The 20,774-nt window shown below is 41.2% G+C and overlaps 1 protein-coding gene across 1 annotated transcript; it reads left to right on the forward strand.

Moving 5' to 3' along the window:
- Positions 1 to 2,307: 2,307 nt before the first annotated feature.
- LOC116273254 (unconventional myosin-Ie-like) lies at positions 2,308 to 19,255 on the forward strand. The gene is made up of 3 exons (XM_031662214.1): positions 2,308 to 2,619; positions 13,382 to 13,471; positions 18,529 to 19,255. The coding sequence occupies exons 1-3, from the start codon at positions 2,542 to 2,544 to the stop codon at positions 18,661 to 18,663; spliced, it is 303 nt and encodes a 100-aa protein (XP_031518074.1). The 5' UTR covers positions 2,308 to 2,541; the 3' UTR covers positions 18,664 to 19,255.
- Positions 19,256 to 20,774: the final 1,519 nt, after the last annotated feature.

Genomic DNA, 20,774 nt, shown 5'->3' on the forward strand with positions numbered 1-20,774 from the left:
ATATTTGGAACTATAAGACTCAATGAACTCCACCGTGAGTGCTGTTCTACTAGGAAATAACTACCGTGAGAAAGAGGAGAAAACAGCCTCTGAGTGGGGGCAGTCAGGAATGTGTCTCTGTGCAGTGAGACACAGAAAGACTGATGGCTTTGATGGGTTCTGCTAGGAAGGCAGTTTCTTTGGATCAGCACAAACACATACACCATGACACAGAGCTTCTCTGTTTCTTGTCCTTTATAGAAGTCTAATAACCACTTATTAACAGCCCTTGTGTGTTGTTCAACGGTGCTTACATTTTTAGACGTCTATGAGGGCTAAAAACCAACCAACCAACCTACAGGTTGGTTACTCTGGGACCTTAGTTTTCTGTGCAGAGTTACCGTGGGTGCCCGGAAACCTGGAAAAGGTGGGGAGGTGAGGAGAGGAGGAATCACTGGGAATTATCTGGCTGGACGGAGACCATGGGCATTCAGTGGAAATCTAGTGAGTCACGCTGTGGCCAGTGCTTTTTTCTCTTTCTGCTTTGCCACAAGAGGAAGAAGGAGTGGTGAGGTCTGAGGTAATTTTGTAGAATTGATGCTGCATGTAGTTCTGAGAATGCCAGATATAGAGAGTTTCCCTCTGCAAGACAGCATGGGTGGCAAGCCTTCCAGAATCCCTTCCCATGTATCCTTTTCCGGTGGTAGCCCTTCTTGGCTGATTTTAGAAGATGACTTTTCCTAGAGCCTCTTAGAACTTGCTGTTAGCAAAGGATCTGTGTTTCCCATAGAAAAAAAAAAGTAAACCATTTAATGAATTTTTAAAATAAAATTTGAAATGGCTTCTATCTTGTGTCTTTTCATCTTCTCCTCTCAAAAAGCCTCATTTTCCCTTTTTTCATCCTAGTTTTGATGTCTGAGCAGTTGACCCGTCTAGATACCCTTATTCAGAATTTTTCTCTCCTTCATTCAAAGTCCCCCAAGTAGTGAGCAGGGAGGGAGCAGGGGCGAGTCTCACCCAGTTCAGTGCCCACTGCACTTACCCATTGGCGACACTCCCAGTAGAATGCAAGCATTTGAAGGTAAGGGAGGATCTTCCAATATTGTCATGTAATATTTGCCATTACCTCATATTTATTAACTTTTTTGCTGGTAAGTGTAGATTATAATGAATGTCTTTCCTCCTCTGGTCTCCTCCGGCAAATTCTAAATATCTTAGACCTACTTCAAATGGCTCCTTTTCCGGGAAGTCATTTCTTCTGCCTCTCCCAGGACAAAGTGGCCTACCCTCCGCTCCTGGAACGCCCATTTTGTGTGTGTATGTGTTGACCGTTATTGATGTTTGAATCACTTTGTTCCATCATCATCTAGGTGTCCTTCAAGGAACTTTGAACTGCCCAAGTGCTCAGCTCCCCAAGTGCTCATGAATCAACTTTGTTCTATCATTATCTAGGTGTCTTCATGGGACTTTAAGCTACCCAAGTGTGCCATAAGAACTTGGCATATAGCTGAACACATGAGGAACCCCACTACAGAAATGTCAAATGAAAGGAAGCCCTGCAGTCCACAGAGTGGTCAGAGGCCGCCCCTGGTGTGAAGCTGAAAAATGCGAGACGTAGATGAGGGCCACAGCTTCGTCTACCCAAGGGGGCCACGCAGGGATGAGGTCTTCCTCTCCTGGGCGTGTTCCGTGATCTCATTTCGTCTGTCCTGTCCACATCCTTGTTATTAGAGCAGTCATCAGTCATAAAAATGTAGCCATCTTTTGAATATGGAAAGACAGTATTACATGTATGACAGTGATAGGTTTATGAAGGGAAAGTAATTTAGATGACTTGAGAAATTATGACTGTGTGACACAGCCTTTGTGTGATACACATTCTTTCCAGTTCTGGGTTCTATCATATAATGTGCAAAACGAGACTAGAAAGTTTCTGTGTCGTTGCTTATTTTCACTGACAAATTCAACACAACAGTATGGTTGAAGGAGTCATCAGAGACTATCGATCATGCGTTATGCTGTATTCCTGACACTGTTTAGCACTTCATGCGTGTTATTTTGTTTGATCCTTACAGCAACGTTGTGAAGTGGGTCTGTCTCCCATTTTACAAATGAGAAAAGAGGTCACTTTGTGTCACTTCAGGGACACAGTGAGCTTAGGGAGCTTTTCCCCACTTAGTCTGTAGATAGCAAAGCTGGAACTCGAATCCTCATCTTATTGATTGCAGAATCTTTCTCTGCACTGCTCATTCTGCTACATTTTATTTGAAGAATATTTGGGACACAGTGAGCGCTTAGGGAGCTTTTCCCCACTTTACTTAGTCTGTAGGTAGCAAAGCTGGAACTTGAATCCTCCTTGATTCCAGGATCTTTCTCTGCACTACTCATTCTGCTACATTTTATTTGAAAAAATATTTGGGAAATTAACAGCATTTTCTCTTTGTTACTGCAGGGGAAAACAAACTATCCTAGTAATTGTGTGTTTTATGTTCCCAGGGAAGCAAAGGTGCCTACCGATACCATTGGCAAAGCCACAATGTCAAGCACAGTGGTGTGGACGACATGGTGCTACTCTCCAAGATCACAGAGAATTCCATCGTGGAGAATCTGAAGAAGAGATACATGGACGACTACATTTTTGTATCCTTTATTGGCTGCTTTGGACATTTCTAAGTGATATTACCATGCCCACAGTTAAATTGTGGCTTTATGCTAGGTGCAGCAGCTCACGTGGGTAATCCCAGCAATTTGGGAGGCTGAGGCAGGAGAATTGCTTGAGCCCAGGAGTTCCAGACCATCCTGGGCAACACAGGGAGACCCCTTCTCTATTATAAAAAACAAACAAACAAACAAAAAACTGAACTTGTGGCTTTATTCCTGCTTGAGAAGAGGTGTCTGAAAGTCTGAATGGATGCTGTGTGCTCACATTGTTTTCACAGTTTCAGAATGAGGTTTTGTATGTTTATATCACTTGGTTCAGGCTGTGCAAAGGGCAGAGACGAGGTCCAATTATTCTCCTGGCATTTCACAAAGTGAAGACGTAGCCAGTATTTACCTATTTTCATCTATAATATTGTCCCTTTGACATGCTGTAGTCATGCACGTGGTGTCTGAAACCTCTGCTCTTCCTAGAGGAAGTCCTGGTTTGCAAAGAGTTCTGTCAATAAAACATCCTGATTGCAAAGCAGAGACATTAAAGTCTGGACTTAAAAGGCTTAAAAATTTTGCCAGTTTTTCTGCATTTTAATGTTTACTAAAGGAAATGTGAGAAGTGAAGATTGACTATTGAAAATATCTGACGTTCTGGAGTTGTTCTTTATGTTTCAATTTTAGCTTGCCAGTTGCCAGTTTTTACGGGGCTTTAAAATATGCAGAATGGAAATTTGATTCAAATGTGGGTTGACTTCATTATCAACAGGGAACTGTGATATTTGCTTAAGTTCCTATAGGATTCAGGAGTTTCGTCTGATGCAACTATGTAAAGATATAGTGGTAGAACTATTGTGAGAGTTAGTCATGGACATGCAAAACTCTGTGTGAAATCTACATAATCGTACCAAAAAGTTTAACTTTGATGCCAGTAGTACCTTCTGAAAGTATGGTGTCATGGATGACCTATTAAAAAGTGGAGTCTTTGCTACTGATGTAATATACATCTTGGGGAAGAATAGTTTTCACATCAGTGGCTTATTATGATTACTTAAACTGCTTGTTTGACTATTAGCTAAAAGCACTGAAACGTATGCAGTAATAACTTTTGCAGGGGCTGCCTATCCCATCACTGGTAAGTTGGGGGCGAGGTGGGGGTTCAAATTATCAGGTATTTAGTAAACAATACTATTAAATAATTAACAGCATTATTCCAAGGCATTGGGACCATTCTGACCAGTACTCTGCTGTTTCTTATTTACTATAAGGGAATTTTACCAATATCTATGTAGTTAAACCTCTGAACCTCTGTTTTCAAGGATTAACAGATACAGTTGGATTTATTGGCTGCATTATAATTGCATCATTTAAAAAATTTATTTTATCTTTATAGCACTTTGGGAGGCCGAGGCGGGTGGATCACTTGAGATCAGGAGTTTGAGACTAGGCTGGCCAACATAGGGAAACCCTGTCTCTACTAAAAACTCAAAATTAGCGGGCTATGGTGGCGTATGTCTGTAATCCCAGTTACTTGGGAGGCTGAGGCAGGAGAATTGCTTAAGTCTGGGAGGCAGAGATTGCAGCGAGCCAAAATCGCACCACTGTACTCCAGCCTGGGTGACAGAGCAAGACTCTTGTCTCCAAAAAAATAAATAAATAAATTTATTTTATTTTTAAGTGACAAATACTAATTGCATATAGTTGTGGGATATAATGTGATTTTTTTTTCTTTTCTTTCTTTTTTTTTTTTTTTTTTTTGAGACAGGGTCTCTCTCTGTCACCAGGCTGGAGTGCAGTGGCATGATCCTGGCTCACTGCAGCCTCTGCCTCCGGGGCTCAGGTGATCTTCCCACCTCAGCCTCCCAAGTAGCTGGACCACAGGCACACACCACAATGCCTGGCTAATTTTTTGTAGAGATAGGGTTTCACTATGTTGCCCAGGCTGGTCTCAAACTTTTGAAATCAAGCAACCCACCTGCCTCGGCCTTCTAAAGTGCTAGGACTACAGGTATGAGCCACCGCGCCTGGCAATGTGATGTTTTAATATGTGTATACATTTTGAAATAATAAAATCAAGCTAATTAACATATCCGTCACTTTACACCACACACAATAAGTATGTGAACATTTAAAATCTACACTCAGCAATTTTGAAATGTACATTATTACTTATATAACTTCTGTATCAGGGTGGCGACCTATGGCTGACAGACAAAATCTTACCACCATTTTTTGGACAGCAGTTTTGTTGGAACACAGCCATGGTCATTCGTTTAGTTGTTGTCTAGGGTTGTTTTCACACTACAGTGGCAAAGCTAAGTAGTTGTAACAGACTGTCTGCAAAGTCTCAAATATTTACTTTCTGGCCCTTTGCAGAAAAAAAATTGCTGACTTCTGCTCCAGATACCTGTGCAGGGCTTCCTTTTTTTGTTTTGTTTTGTTTTGAGATGGAGTCTTGCTCTGTCACCCGGGCTGATGTGCAGTTGGCATAATCTCGGCTCACTGCAACCTTCACCTCCCAGGTTGAAGCGATTCTCCTGCCTCAGCCTCCCGAGTAGCTGGGACTACAGGCATGCGCCACCGTGCCCAGCTAATTTTTGTATTTTTAGTAGAGACAGGGTTTCACCTTGTTGGCCAAGATGGTCTCGATCTCTTGACCTCATCATCCGTCCGCCTCGGCCTCCCAAGGTGCTGGGATTACAGGCGTGAGCCACCGCACCTGGCAGCTTCATTTAATTTAATTGCACAAAAGCAGTTATGTTCAGTTGCAAGTTTTTATTTTATTTGGTCAAAATACTGAAATATACTTTATCTGGACTTATCACCATCAAAAAAATGTCAATCACTTTTACGTGCAGCACCCACGGCACTTGAAAACTGGCAACTAATTGATTAGAAGGAGCTAGGTGGCAGGATGTGGATCTGGACTGTCTGGCTTGGTCTGCATAGATCTGGTGACCGTAATGTTTTGTGACCTCTGTGCCTTGGTTTCCGTACCTGTAAAATGGGAGTAATAATAAAATCTCCCACATGAGGCTGTTGTAGGGTGAAACGAAATGAAGAATGCAGCAAGTAAACAGTAAGTATGAGTCATTATTACCACGCACTGGGGCAGGTGTGTAAGTGCTTCCCATATTTCCGAGTTATTTTCCAAAAATTCAACTGTAAAGTTGTTTATTGGAAATTAAAATTATTTTGCCACAGAAACCTAAGTTATAAATGGAGGATTGACAAGCCCATAGAAATCTTCATTTCTACTGAATGTAGTAGTTGAACAAATTGTATTTTGAAATGTTCTTGGAACGTGGGCTGAACTTACTGCGTTGTAAATATGGAAATACGATTTTTTGATAAGCTGGGTATAAAAAGAAACAAATGATGTCTGTAGTCAGTCCCTCCTAACTGCAGACAGCCTCACTCCTCCCCATCACGATTGTTTCTCCCAAAACACCAGAAGCAGGGACTATGTCTTGTATATCTTCTTCAAAAAGCAACATATAAAAACCCCTTAAAGCAATACGTGTTCATTTAACATGGTTCATACCATGCAGTCAAGCAAAAAGGAAAATACCAAAGTCACCCAGAACCCATCGCCAAAGGTTAGTTCTTATTAATCTGTTGGTGTAGAGCTTTCAGTTTAACCACATATGGTCATGCATATAGGTGTGCTTTCTTGTTAATTTTAACAAAAATGGCATCATCCTGCCTCATGTATTTCTTGGTTTCCTGCATAATTTTTGGCATGGTGCATTGTATTAAGTATTCATTGACAATTTGTTGACTGTTAAGACTTGCTTTTTAAATTCAGACAACAGAGTTTTTAAATGACTCACACAGAGAGGGCTGTTTATGCGCCTTTGAATTAATGCTTTTGAATCGATGACTGATGAATCGTGTGCTCTACCAAGGAAATGAGTTACTGGACCACTAATGACTTTATGTTTTAGAAATCTCTACCCACTCAATATATGGGAAGCCCAGCATAAATGTGCTTTCTATCATTAGCACAGAGTAGCTTTCAGCTTTGAGGAAGCTTGATGGATGTTTATGAAATAACACGGGTGGTCTGCTGCAAATCTTCCTCTGCTAAGTGATAAAAGCGTCCTTTAACACTTCAGTGTTAAGGGAATATTATAATAGAATGGCATTACTGTAAGTAAGAGTTGGGTTTTTTTCCTCTCCTATGTTTAATTGTTAAGACAAGAAGAGACTTGATTTCACATTAAGTTATAAAATTGCTCACTTTATCCCTTCTATATCTAATTCCTGCACATTGTCTTGTACTGAAAGTCAGCATTTGGGGCAATCGATTGTTAATGCATTCAGGCTGAATGCACATTTCTTCTACATTAGGGAAAAAAAAATCCACTTTGAAAATGCTGACATTGTTTACCAATAAAACTCCATATTTTTGAGTTATTTGTCCTATGACAAAGAAGGTTTAATTTGCCATCTGTTTGTCATCAACGTTGCCACACTTTTTACAGTTACATCGTAAGATCTATGAGGAAAACATTAGTGTTCTCTGTTGTGCGTGGGGAGAGAGCACTTCTGACCACTTGGCTGACGAAAAGAGTTCCTGTGCAAAGCACTCCGTGCTCCTTCGGTCCAACTTTCCAAACTTGTTTTTACTCAAAGACCGCACATTTTTAATCCTTGAATTAGGAGTCCAGACTTTTGTGCTAGCCCCACTGGATTTCAAAGCAGTGTAGTTGTTTTCGAGCGAGGCGTGGCCCTTGGCATCCAGTTCACTTGGAGGGGCAGCGTGCTACATAGCAAGATAGATGCCCGGCTGAAGCCAGAGCCTCGAGTTCCAGCCCACCCATTCTCCACGTGACTCTGGGAAAGTCACCTCACCTCCCTGTGCCACCTCAGGGATGAACCCAGGGAAGTCCACTTAACCAGCATAGGTGGTTTTGGGAAATTCACTGACTATTAAAACAGATTTTAACTGGCAGGGTGTAGTGGCTCATGCTTGTAATCCCAGCACTTTGGGAGGCCGAGGTGGGCGGATCATGAGGTCAAGAGATCGAGACCACCTTGGCCAACGTAGTAAAACCCCGTCTCTACTAAAAATACAAAAATTAGCTAGGTGTGGTGGCACACGCCTGTAATTCCAGCTACTTGGGAGGCTGAGGCAGGTGAATTGCTTGGACCCGGGAGGCGGAGGTTGCAGTGAGCCAGGATTGAGCCACTGCACTCCAGCCTGGTAACAGAGCAAGACTCCGTCTCAAAAAAAAAAAAAAAAAAAAAAAAAAGAAAAGAAAAGTTCAACTCTTAGCACTGCCTAATAAGACTATTGAATTGAAAACAAATATTTGAGGCTGAGCATGGTGGCTCATGCCTGTAATCCCAGCACTTTGGGAGGCCGAGGCGGGCAGATCACAAGGTCAGGAGATCGATATCATCCTTGCTAACAAGGTGAAACCCGTCTCTACTAAAAATACAAAAAATTAGCCGGGCATGGTAGCGGGTCCTTGTAGTCCCAGCTACTCTGGAGGCTGAGGCAGGAGAATGGCGTGAACCTGGGAGGCGGAGCTTGCAGTGAGCCGAGATCACACCACTGCACTCCAGCCTGGGCAACAGAGTAAGACTCTGTCTCAAAAAAAAACCAAAAAACAAAACAAAAAACAAACAGAAAACATTTTAAAGTTGTGCCACCATCACATTTCATAAAAGAAAGAATATTTTTACACCAAAAATGTAGGCAGGAAATAATCTAAGAATAAAGGACAGTTTCTTTATATTGAATAAATTAAACTTTATGAAAAATTCAGTGCATTGTTTCTTTTTTTGTCATTCTTGCTGCAGGTTAGTGGAAACTCATAGATCCATGGACAGGCATTTGGGAACCCATCAATTAAAGATATCTTGGGTCTCTTTGGTCTCCCAGAGTCTTTTAAATAATTGACTTTTTTTTTACTCCTGTTTTTTGGTATCATAGCTTCATATCTTCCTGCAGTTTGAAAATTAACCTTAGGCCACACCTTCACCACCAAGGATTATGTGGGTAGGGACAATGATTGGAACGGCTTTTCCCAGAGGCACACCTGAATTATGTAATAGGAGTGGGAGTGAGCATTGTTGGAATTACCTGGAGTTCCCAAACCAGCAGGAGAGCACAAGTCTCCGGAAAACAGCTAAGGCCTCTGCACACATAGCAAGGTGGAAAAGGTGAAAATTGTTTAGATAAACAATTATTCCAAACTCTCACCGGAAATAACTACGATATGTTTATTTTCTTGAAGTCTAAATTAAAGTCTCCTTAGTTTTTCTGTAGAAGCAGCCATTTTATTTTTTGAGACTTTATTTTTTATTTTATTTTATTTCATTTTATTTGCTCTGTCACCTAGGGTGGAGAGCAATGGCATGATCACAGCTCACTGCGGCCTTGCCCTCCCAGGCCTAAGTGATCCTCCCACCTCAGCCTCCCAAGTAGCTGGGACTGCATGTGAAGACCACCATGCTTGGCAGGTTTTTTGTTTTGTTTTGTTTTGTTTTTAAGAGATGAGGTCTCAGCATGTTGCCCAGGCTAGTCTCGAACTCCTGGAATCAAGCAGTCATCCCACTTGTCTTCCCACAGTGTTGTGATTATAGCACCCAACCAGAAACAGCCATTTTAAACCAAACTTTATTTTTTAGGTGTCTTCCCAAATAATATTATCCTCAAGAACCCTACTGATAAATTTAGGGAGCAGTTACAAATTTCCCTCTTCATTTCATTCTGAGCTGAGTCATTGATTCAGGATTGGCCTAGAGTAGTCCCAAAGAAATTTTTTTTTTTCTGAATATCTCCTTAACCAGGCCCTAATCAGAATTTATGTAATGTACTTGGTGAAAAATCAAGACTTAATGAGGTATCTCTTTATATAGCAGATTAACAGTGTTTAAAATGTTGGTTACTTTAGGAGCTCATAGGCAACTGAATTCATATTTACTAAGTAACCAAGGGATTGGTGGGGAGGTGGTACCTTTGGCTGATGGCCTGAGGGCAGCCCTTTTTTCTTTGTGTGCAGTGATCAATTTGTCTAGGACAAGGTGGCAGTAACCACATTCCCTTTACAGCTAAGGGAAGAAGTACCCTCCTCCACGGAAGGAGCTTATTTTCCTGTTTGTTTTTCCCTGGGGATGGATATAGACATGAAATAAACATCTTCCTCTTCTGAAGTGAAGATGGTTCTAGCAGTGCTGTATTTCTTTAAAATTGGGTTTGCCATAAGAATCATTATTACTTCATTCATTAATTGTTTGTTTGTTTTCTTTTTTTGGAGCCAGGGTCTGGCCTCTGTTGCCCAGCCTGGAGTGCAGTGGCATGATCATGGCCCACTGTAACCTCGACCTACTTGGCTTAAGGAATCCTCCCATCTCAGCAGGAACTACAGGCACGTACCAACATGCCTGGCTAATTTTTAAAAATTTTTTTGTAGAGATGAGGTCTCACTAGATTGCCCAGGCTGGTTTCAAACTCCTGAGCTCAAGGGATCCACCCGCCTTATCCTCCCAAAGTGCTAGAACTACAGGCTCCAGCCACCACACCCAGCTCGTTCATTCAATTTTGATTAGGTCCTTACCATTTAGAAAAGATACTTTAAAAATCCACCTAAGGGAAGTGGGTTTTCGAGTATGCAAAGCATCACAGAATCTAAGTCAGAAGAGGCTGCCAATTTAGGGTTGCCAGATAAAATTCAGGACTGCTGGTTAAGTTTGAATTTCAGATAAATAACAAGTTACTTTTTACTATTTGTACCAAATATTACTGGGGAACATACTTATTTGGGACGTAGTTTAAAAAAAATTCTTGTTTGAATGACTTTCCAATTTAACTAGTTTTCTGTGTTTTTATTTGCTAAATCTGGCTACCAATAATAATGTTAACACAGTACCTGCTTATCTTAGACATTGTAGCTTGTTGATCAGGAGTACGGGCTTGGGATCCAGACTGCCTGAGTTAGAATCATAGCTCTGCCACTTATAGTTTGTGACCTTAAAAGCAACTTTTAAAATTTCTCCATGCCTCAGTTTCCCTGTACAGGTTGAGTATCCTTAATCTGAAAATTCCAAATTTGAAATGCTGCAGAGTTTGAAATGTTTTGATAATCGACACGATGCTCATCAGAGCATTTCGATTTTGGGTTTTTGGGTTAGGGATGCTGAACTGATGGTAAGTGTAATGCAAACGTTCCAAAATATGAAAAAATGCAAAATCTGAAAAAAGCATTTTGGATAAGGGATAGTCAACCTGAAGTAAAATAGGGCTGTTAGTTGGTGCTAAGATGTAAATGTATATGTGTTTAATTAATTTTATCACCCCTTATTGAGTCTTGGCTACAGCATCATGGATGTCTTACCTGCTTGATAATTTTAACAGTACATATATGTGTCCTAAATTTTACCTCAAAGAAGGCAGGCTACTAATCTATCATTGGCCTCATTCTGACTTTGGCAATTGGGAATACATTTTCCATGGCCCTGCTTCCATTAACTCTTCTAGTTTTCAGTGATGGCTCACTGTATCATTAGCATTTTCTCTTAGCACTATGGCCTGCTCTTAGACCAGAACTGGGTGCCGCTGGAGTGGTCTTAAAACCACCTCATCTTCCCTAATAGCAATTCATGTTCAGCCTCTTCAAATCTGAAGATCTTTCTGGTCACTGACAAAGAGAAGTAAAATCACAATCATGTCATCCTGCATGCTCACCTTGGTATATGCACAATAATTTAAAATCTTATCTTTAAAAAAAAATATGATTATATGATCCATCTCACATTGATTTGTATTCAATAATAATAATAACCCTGTGTCTAATAGAAACTAACAAACCATTGCCTCTAAAACAGCGCCTGGCATGTTAAACCACACTTGAAATATGCGTCATGATTTCAGATATTAACAGGATAAAACATGTGCCTTAGGCGATGTTAATTAAGGAAAAGCCACTACTACGTGCTATGTTCAGACACAGTGCTGAGCATTTTATAATTATTTAAGTATAGTGAGACTATCAAGTAGGTCCTATTTTATCTCCATCAGCACCAGCCAATCTGACTGAACACCTGGGCTGGTTTTCATGGTACACAGGTCTTAATATGTAAATAGAAAAACGTCCCGCTGTGGGAGGAAATCTCATCGTTTTCAGTCTTTATCTAAAACTAGATATTTGTAAATAACTTTCTGTTTAACAATTTATTTGTAAAACTTCTAAACGCCTTGAAATCGATCATTGAAAGAAACAGTTTTGAACGTCTGTGTGTGTGTTTGTTGTTGTGATTTTTCCATGAAGTCAAGAAGTTATATCTGTTCTGTTTATTTTGTTCACTGTCATATCCCGAGCATCTAAAACAGTGCCTGGCATGTTAAGTAAGCACCCAATTCAAATTAGTTGATTGTTGAATGAATAAATGGAAATTTTTTTTTCATGTGATCATAAGACTTCATTTATTTTGGCATATTAAAATGTGTTGTGTAAAATTTTTAAGGCCCAGCATAAACATAGCCTCTCTGAGAAGCCTTCTTGGATTCTCCAAGCAGAAATAATACCTTCTTTCCCTAAACCTGATGTAAGTGGGTTTATAATTTTCTTCTCTGAAAACTACCTTATTGATGATTATTACTATTATTTTGAGACGTCTCTCTCTGTCACCCAGGCTGGAATGCAGTGATGTGATCTTGGCTTGCTGTAACCTCTGATCTGGGCTCAATGCAACTTCTGCCTCCTGGCCTCAAGCAATCCTCCCGCCTCAGCCTCCCAAGTAGCTGGGGCTATAGGCACACACCCCCATGCCCGGCTAATTTTTTTGACTTTTTTTTTTTTTTTTTTAAAGAGATAGAGTTTCGCTATGTTGCCCAGGCTGGCCTCAAACTCCTGGCCTAAAGCAGTCCACCCCTTTGACCTTCTAATATGCTGGGAGTACAGGCATGAGCCACTGCACCTGGCCAGAAAATTACCTTGTTGACGCCTTTTGATTCCTCTAAGCTTGTGGAGAACAGAGCTGTTAGTTCATCTTGTATTCCTGTATTTGTTAAATAAGTAGATGATTTTTTTGGGGGGGGGGACAGAGTCTCACTGTGTTGCCCAGGCTGGAGTGCAATGACACGATCTTGGCTCACTGCAACCTCTGCCTCCTGGGTTCATGCAATTCTCCTGCCTCAGCCTCCTGAGTAGAGCAGCAGGGACTACAGGCTTTTGCCACCACACTCGGCTAATTTTTGTATTTTTAGTAGAGATGGGGTTTCACCATGTTGGCCAGGCTGATCTCCAGCTCCTGACCTCAAATGATCTGCCCACCTCAGCCTCCCAAAGTGCTGGGATTACAGGCATGAGCCACCGTGCCCGGCCGATGAATGTGTTTTTAGTGTACCTAACAGATACGAAAGTTCAGAGGAAAAAATGCATATAATTTGAGGGGAGGACTGGTAACTGGTTTTTTCACTCCTTGGCCATTTTTGCTTTGTTTTCTTTTCTCCTTGCTGCACATGTCGCCGATCTTGAAAGAATGTGCTTTAATTTATTTAACATAATGATTTCATTTTGTAGCACCTTGGTAATTAAATTTATTACTCTTCCTTAGGAGGAACAAAGCCTGTGCTAGTTGCATGATTGCTTTTGTCTTTATTTGTAATCTTTTAGAAAGCAAGCACACAACCTTTCCACTTGGACAGTCATTACCAATTCTTGATAACATCTGGTTACTTAATTTGAAAAATGTGTAGCTATGAACATTAATGATGGACCTTAACCGAGTTTAAATTCAGACATACATAGGATCTGTATTAATCTCAGTCAACCCTTTCAAGCAGATGCCATATTTTGGGGAAAAGGAAATTGAAATGTACCAAGGAGCGGTAAGTTACATGTCACATAAATTGCTGCCTTATTTTGGGCTTTTATGATGCAGACATGGTTTTTCTTGAAGTTAGCAGTACTTTGCACTTTTCTGTTATGAACTTTTTAATTGGAGAAACTTAAGTGACTTTTTTTTATTTTTAATGATCTTTTTATTTTTTAATTTTTATTATTTTATTTTTATTTTATTTTTTTATTTTTTTGAGACAGAATTTTGCTCTTGTTGCCCAGGCTGGACTGCAATGGCATGATCTCGGCTCACTGCAACCTCCACCTTCTGGGTTCAAACAACTCTCCTGCCTCAGCCTCCCAAGTAGCTGAGATTATAGGCACGTGCCACCACACCCGGCTAATTTTGTATTTTTAGTAGAGATGGGGTTTCACCATGTTGGTCAAGCTAGTCTTGAACTCCTGACCTCAGGTGATCTACCTGCCTCAGGCTCCCAAAGTGCTGGGATTACAGGTGTGAGCCACCGCGTCCGGCCAATGATCTGCTTTTTAGAGCACAGCTCAAAAAACCTTAGGACTGTCATTATTTGAGCCTTATTTACGTAGAAAATTAATTAAATGGGATGTAGGACTTACAGCTCAGGGATCTTCCTGCTTCCACATATGCCACAAAAATCTAAGGAATAAAAATTAGTTATGGGTAAAAAATAGAGCAATGGGTACTGATTTGCAGAATCAGAACCATTGTTAAACTATGACTATGACTTGAACATGAAAAATGAATCTTGTATTCATTTTTGTCTTCAATCTTGTATTACTTCATTTATTAATTTGACCCTGGTTCCTATTCATAATCAGCTCCATAGCCTTTCAGTTGTATAGTAAAACTGGAAGCTGTAATTCTCCTTAATATATTTTATTCTGTGATTCATCACTTCCCGAGGCCTCCCCATCTCTGCATCTTTTTCCTTTCCTTTTCCTTCCCTCTTTGCAGCAGAAGCACAAGAGCATTCATTAATCCTGACCCCTAAAAAGCAAACAAAAGAGAGCCCACACAAATTCATCAGTTGAAGTGGAAGGCAATTTACCCAGAGCAAGAGCCCACCCCATTGTTGCCAGATGAATGGTGCCGGTAGCTGGAGCCGAAGGAGGCTGCCACGCGAAAGACCTTTGATAATGCTGCCTTTATGGGAGCCCAGCACAAGGGAAACACTGTCAGCAGAGGCTGGCCCTGCCCTAGTGCCCCAATCAGCAGGCACACAGAGCTGGCTTGGCGTCCTCGATGACAGCCAAGGCACTGTAGATGGAAGTGCCGTGCATGTGTGTTTCTCTAGTTTTCTGAAAAGGGTTGCTGTATGCACGTCCCTTTTAGACCATTTATCTTTTGAAGTGTTCTCTTTAAGGAAATGTAGAATTTCTTTAAAATATGCTTAATTTTACTGCTAATGGTAACAGATGATTGTAAAACTGGTATTTACTGAGTGCCGTGTACTATGTTATACTTGCAGCAATAATAAAACAGCCCTGGTTGCTGGCTATGTCATACCACCTATCTCCATTTCACAGATGAGGAAACTGAAGGTTAGAGAGGTGAAGTACTAAAATCTACTGAGTGGTGGAGCTAGGAGTTGAAGTCAGGTCCTAATGACTTTGAGAGTCTCAGAGGAGGGAAGAATCAGGTAAAGGAAATGCCCACTGTATAGTTTTCTCACAGATAGCTGAGAGGTTCAATAAGACCACAGATAGGAAACCAGTTTGGAAAATACAGGGTGACATGCAAAGGTCAAGTATGACAGTTCTGCAGCATTGAAACCTTACTGGGCAGTGACTTTCCCCCGTTGCCCATGGCTTTCTTTCCACTCCATTTCCTTCCATTTTCCATCTTCTTGTCTTTCTTACAGTCCTCTACTTTCTCATTTCAAAGAGTCATTAAAGATTGTGCACTTGAGACCAGAAACCCAAAATGATGGTAACTGAGAGGGGTACTAAGGCCTAAGTTTTGGTGACACTCTCACCTAAGTGAGAACCTGACCTAAAGAGGGGAATTTTTAAGCAAAATTATGAGATTCCATTGTTTTGGACTGATGTCATGCACTAGCATTTGGTCTGGTCTGACAGACCAGACCAAACGAACATGGAGTCACTCATGTTACATGTGATGTAATCGAAACTTTAAAGAAACAGACCAGGAGATGCCAGCAGGGAGGAGGTGCCCTCTACTCTAACCCTTACAGAAAGTAACCTAAAATCTTTGTTCCCATCTTACAAACCCCACTGTTCTGCTATTTCTCAATGATATTTGAGAGCAAGTAAGTACATTTTTACAGTGGTGACAGAGTGACATCAGTGCCTAAAGTTTTGGTATTTCAAAATTGAGAGGATGACCAAAAGAGGGAAATTGGACTGGGCGTGGTGGCTCACGCCTATAATCCCAGCAAATTGGGAGGCCAAGATGGGAGGATCGCTTGAGTCCAGGAGTTCAAGACCAGCCTGGGCAACATCGTGAGACCCCGCCTCTATTTAAAAACAAAAACAAAAAAATCAAGAGAGGGGAATTGTTAAATTAAGTTTAGCCTAAAGCTGCTTCCTTGCATATTTTAAGTTCGGGCTAAATTTTTTTTTTTTTTTTTCTTTTTTCTTTTGAAACAAGGTCTCACTCTGTCACCCATGCTGAAGTGCAGTGCTGTGATCTTGGCTCACAGCAACCTCCACCTCCAGGACTCAAGTGATCCCCCCACCTCAGCTTCCCAAGCGAATAGCTGGGACTACAGGCGCACACCACCATGTCCAGCTACTTTTGTTTCTTTTTTGTAGAGAGGAGGTCTCACTATGTTCCCAGGTTGATCTGGAACTGCTGGATTCAAGTGATCCTCTGGTCTTGCCCCAGAAGTGCTGGGATTACAGACATGAGCCATCATACCCAGCCCTAAATGTTTCTCTGTACACAGTAAACTGTAGCCTAACCAGATGTGTAAACAAACTATAACCTACTCTTCTGCCAGTCACTGAGTTTTGGCCAATGAAAGGTGGCCAACAATTCAAACTGTGTTCAAATAAGGCAAACTCCAAACTAATCTGTAACTAATCTGGCTCTTTCTGTACCTCCCTTCCATTTTCTATATATATATATATTTATTTTTATTTTTTTTTAATTTTGTTTTGTTTTGTTTTGAGATGGAGTCTCACTCTGTCACCAGGCTGGAGTGCAGTGGTGCAATCTCAGCTCACTGTAACCTCCACCTCCTGGGTTCAAGCAATTCTCCTGCCTCAGCCTCTTGAGTAGCTGGGATTACAGGCATGTGCCAGTACGCCTGGCTAATTTTTGTGTTTTTAGTAGATACGGGGTTTTGCCACATTGGCCAGACTGTTCTCGGACTCCTGACCTCAAGTGATCATCCCACCTCAGCATCCCAAAGAGAGTACAGGCCTGAGCAAGGGCCGGCCCTCACTTCCATTTTCTGTATATCACTTTCCTTTTTCTGCCCAAAAATCTTACAGCATATGGCAGCACTGGAGGCTCTCTGAACCTATTCTTGTTCCAGGGTGGCCTTGTTCACGAATCATTCTTTTCTCAATTAAACTCTGTTAAAGTAATAACTATAATAATCCTGTAGAATCCTAGTGTATACTAGAAGTCCATTTAAAACCATATCCAGATAGCTGCTTCTGACCATAAGGTTAAGGCAGAGATCACATATTCTGGCTCCTGCATAGGGTTCTTTAGGTGATCAGTCCTAGGCATAGCTTGCAGCCCTCCCTGGGTAGTTCCCCTTATGAGCGCCCTGCCTATAACATGGGAAGAACACTGGGTATTGGATACAAAGCCCCCTCATCCTAACCCCTCCCCACCAAACTCTCATCTTCCAGAGCATGGCAGTGAGCAACAACTTCTCAGCCAGGCCCCCTTTTCTATAGTAAGTCATTGCACAATAAAGTGGATTGAGTAAATTAATCCAAAGATGGATTAAGTAAATTAAGCTTCACCTTTGTATATCACTCTACCTTTCCAAATTGCTTTCCCATCCATCATTTATACTGTGAGACTTGCAGCTTGGATGCTATTATTCCCACAATTATAGCTCACTGCATCCTCCAGCTCCTGGACTCAAGCTATCCTCCCACCTCAGCCTCCCAAGTAGCTAGGACTGCAGGCATGTGCTCCCACACCCAGGTAATTAAAAATTTTTGTGTGTGTGGAGACTAGACTCCAAGTCCTGGTGTTAAATGACTCTTCTGCCTCAGCCTGCCAAGTAGCTCGGAGTGATCACAGGCTAGGAGTGTTCTTTCTCCATATATACCCAACAAAGTATTTCTCTTTTTAGTAATTTTTGAGGTTGTGGTGAAGGTGCATGTCAAGAAATTGAATAAAGCAGGGCTGAAGTCAGCCTGAGAATTTATTAAGCATGGAAAATGTATTTAGTTTGATATTTGTGCATAGCTAAGATATCCCATAAGATGAAATCACAAACCCAGGAGAATATCTTAATGTGGTAGGATTTTTTTTCCAATAGAGGTGAAACAAACTGGCCAAACTAGCTTATCCGTTTAAAGAACACACCTTCTTGCCCTCTTCTTATGGAAAGATTTAAGTATTTTTCTCTGATCCATAGATAATCTCACCTAATTCCTTCTGAGGCCCCAGAATCTACAACGTGGCCTCTTCGAAAAAATTACATAGGAATTTAGAATTCTGGTAGAAGTCAGAGCTAAGTGTTGGGCAGGCCTCTCCTAAGACCTGTTGCCCGAGTGTCTATAGAAACATTTAGAAATGGACTGTCACCTGCAGAGGCATGTATGGGTGGAAGGGTGGGGTGTTGGAGTGTCTGAAGACACTCCACATCCAGAAGGCTGAATCATGGATATGCCTACGGAAGACTCCTTCCAAATTCCGTCTTAATTTTGCGAGGGTGTACCTTGATGACCTAGGAAATTTTATGAATTCTTGTATCATGCAACCTTTAAGATGTAATTATAGGCGTTGGAACTATAGTGCACGATTCATTTCCAAATTCAGAAATAGAAATTTAATGTGTTGCCTATCTGACCATAATTTTGTTTTTCTTGTTTAATTTTATTATTTATGTATTATAATTTTTTGCTTTTCTAGGCACAGTATGAAAACCCACCACATATCTATGCCCTTGCGGATAGTATGTACAGAAACATGATCATTGACAGAGAGAACCAGTGCGTCATCATCAGGTATGAAAAGTATCCTTATCTGTGGCCATGGAAGATATGAGACTATGCTGTGGTTATGTATTTCGGTCGATAAGCAGTGGTTTTGCAACAGCTACTGATGTCACGGCCTGGTTAATGTGTCTGAGTAACAAGCAGGTTAGCTGCTTTATCTTGGTTTATTTATAACTCTATGTAATAGAGCTCCATACCATAAAACTTTTGAGCTCCCCTGGGGTTGCAGTAAGAATAATAAACATATTTTCACTGTTTAGTCAGAGGGAATCCTTTTCTCTAGGTCCCTATTTTTTCTTTGCCTTCATAATTTAGTAGTTCATGTTTGAACATTTTTGGTGAACTTTGTCATTTGCATTGAATTTGGGGGAAGATTACTGGTAATGGCCGGCATTAGGTGTCTGTAACCACCTTTCAGAATCCCTCTAGCTTGACACACGGCTCTGAGTCCTGCCTGCTTTTAAGTCAAGTTTGTCCAACCTGCGGGCTGCAGGCCGTGGGCCACGTGCAACCTAGGACAGCTTTCAGTGTGGACCAAAGCAAATTCATAAACTTTCTTAAAACGTTATGAGATTTTTTTGCAATTTTTTTTTTAAGCTCTTCAGCTATCATTTGTCATAGTGTATTTTATGTGTGGTCCAAGACAATTCTTCTTCTTGCAATGTGGCCCAGGGAAGCCAAAAGATTGGATACCCCTGGCTTAAGTGCTTTTAAAATTCTGCTTACTTAGAAAAATTAGCTGGGCATGGTGGCGCACACCTCTAATCCCAGATACCAGGGAGGCTGAGGCGGGAGAATCGCTTGAGCCTGGGATGAGGAAGTTGTAGTGAGCTGAGATCGTGCCACTGCACTCCAGCCTGGATGACAGAGCAAGACTCCGTCTCAAAAAATAATAATAATAAAATAAATTCTGCTTACCAACTCCAGGTGGGGTGACTCACACCTGTAAGCCCCAGAGTTTGAGACCAGCCTGGGCAACATGGCAAAACCCCATCTCTACAAAAAAGTACAAAAATTAGCCAGGCATCTGGTGTCATTTGTCTGTAGTCCCAGCTACTGGGGAGGCTGAGGGGAGAGGATCACTTGAGCCAGGGAAGTCAAGGCTGCAGTGAGCTGAGATTGTGCCATTACATTCCAGCCTGGGTAACAGAGCAAGACCCTGTCTCCAAAAAAAAAAAAGGAGGCTGATACCTGAGTGGAGGCCGAGACAGGCAGATCACTTGAAGTTAGGAGTTCAAGACCAGCCTGGGCAACATGGGGAAACCCTGTCTCTACTAAAAATACAAAACTTAGCCAGGCATGGTGGTATATACCTGTAGTCCCAGATACTCAGGAGGCTGAGGCAGGAGAATCACTTGAACCAGGAGGTGGAAGCTGCAGTGAGCCAAGCTCATGCCACTGCAATCCAGCCTGGGCAACAGAGTAAGACTCCATCTGAAGAAAAAAAAAAAGCTCTGCTTACTATTGTGAATATTTTCAAACACTAGAAAGTATAAGCATCCATATTCGCATCACCTAGAATTTGACAGTTCCCAATTTTATCATACATATTTGTGTTCATCTCTTTTAGTTAATTTTTCTGAGATATTTTTGAAAAAAAAATCTTTTATTATGGATAATTACAAATATACACAAAATGAAAAAGAATAGTAGAATGTGTCCCTGTATATCTGTTATCTGTTTTACACTGTTAACAGTATATGGCCAATTCTGTTTTATTTGGTCCTCCCATTCTGTCCCACTTGATTACTTAAAGCAAATCTGGTAGGGCATGGCAGTGGATTCATTTCCAAGGTCAAGAAAAGATTACATGTAATACTAGCACTATGGGAAGCCAGGGGGCAGGAGGATCACTTGAGGCCAGGAATTGGAGACCAGCCTGGACAACACAGCAAAGCCTGTCTCCATAAAAAAATTTTTTTAATTAGCTGGGTGTGGTGGTACACACCTGTAGTCCTAGCTACTAGGGAGGCTGAGGCAGGAAGATCACTTGAGCCCAGGAGTTTGAGGTTACAGTGAGCTATGCTTGAACCACTGCACTCCAGCCAGGTGACAGAGACCCTATCTTTTTAAAAAAAAAAAAAAAAAAAAAAGCAAACCCAAAGATCCCGTTTATTTGTCAATAATTAGTATTTGCCTCTAAGAAATCATTCTTATCAC

This window comes from Papio anubis, unplaced genomic scaffold (genome assembly GCF_008728515.1).
Source record: "Papio anubis isolate 15944 unplaced genomic scaffold, Panubis1.0 scaffold488, whole genome shotgun sequence".
Lineage (NCBI taxonomy): Eukaryota > Metazoa > Chordata > Mammalia > Primates > Cercopithecidae > Papio > Papio anubis.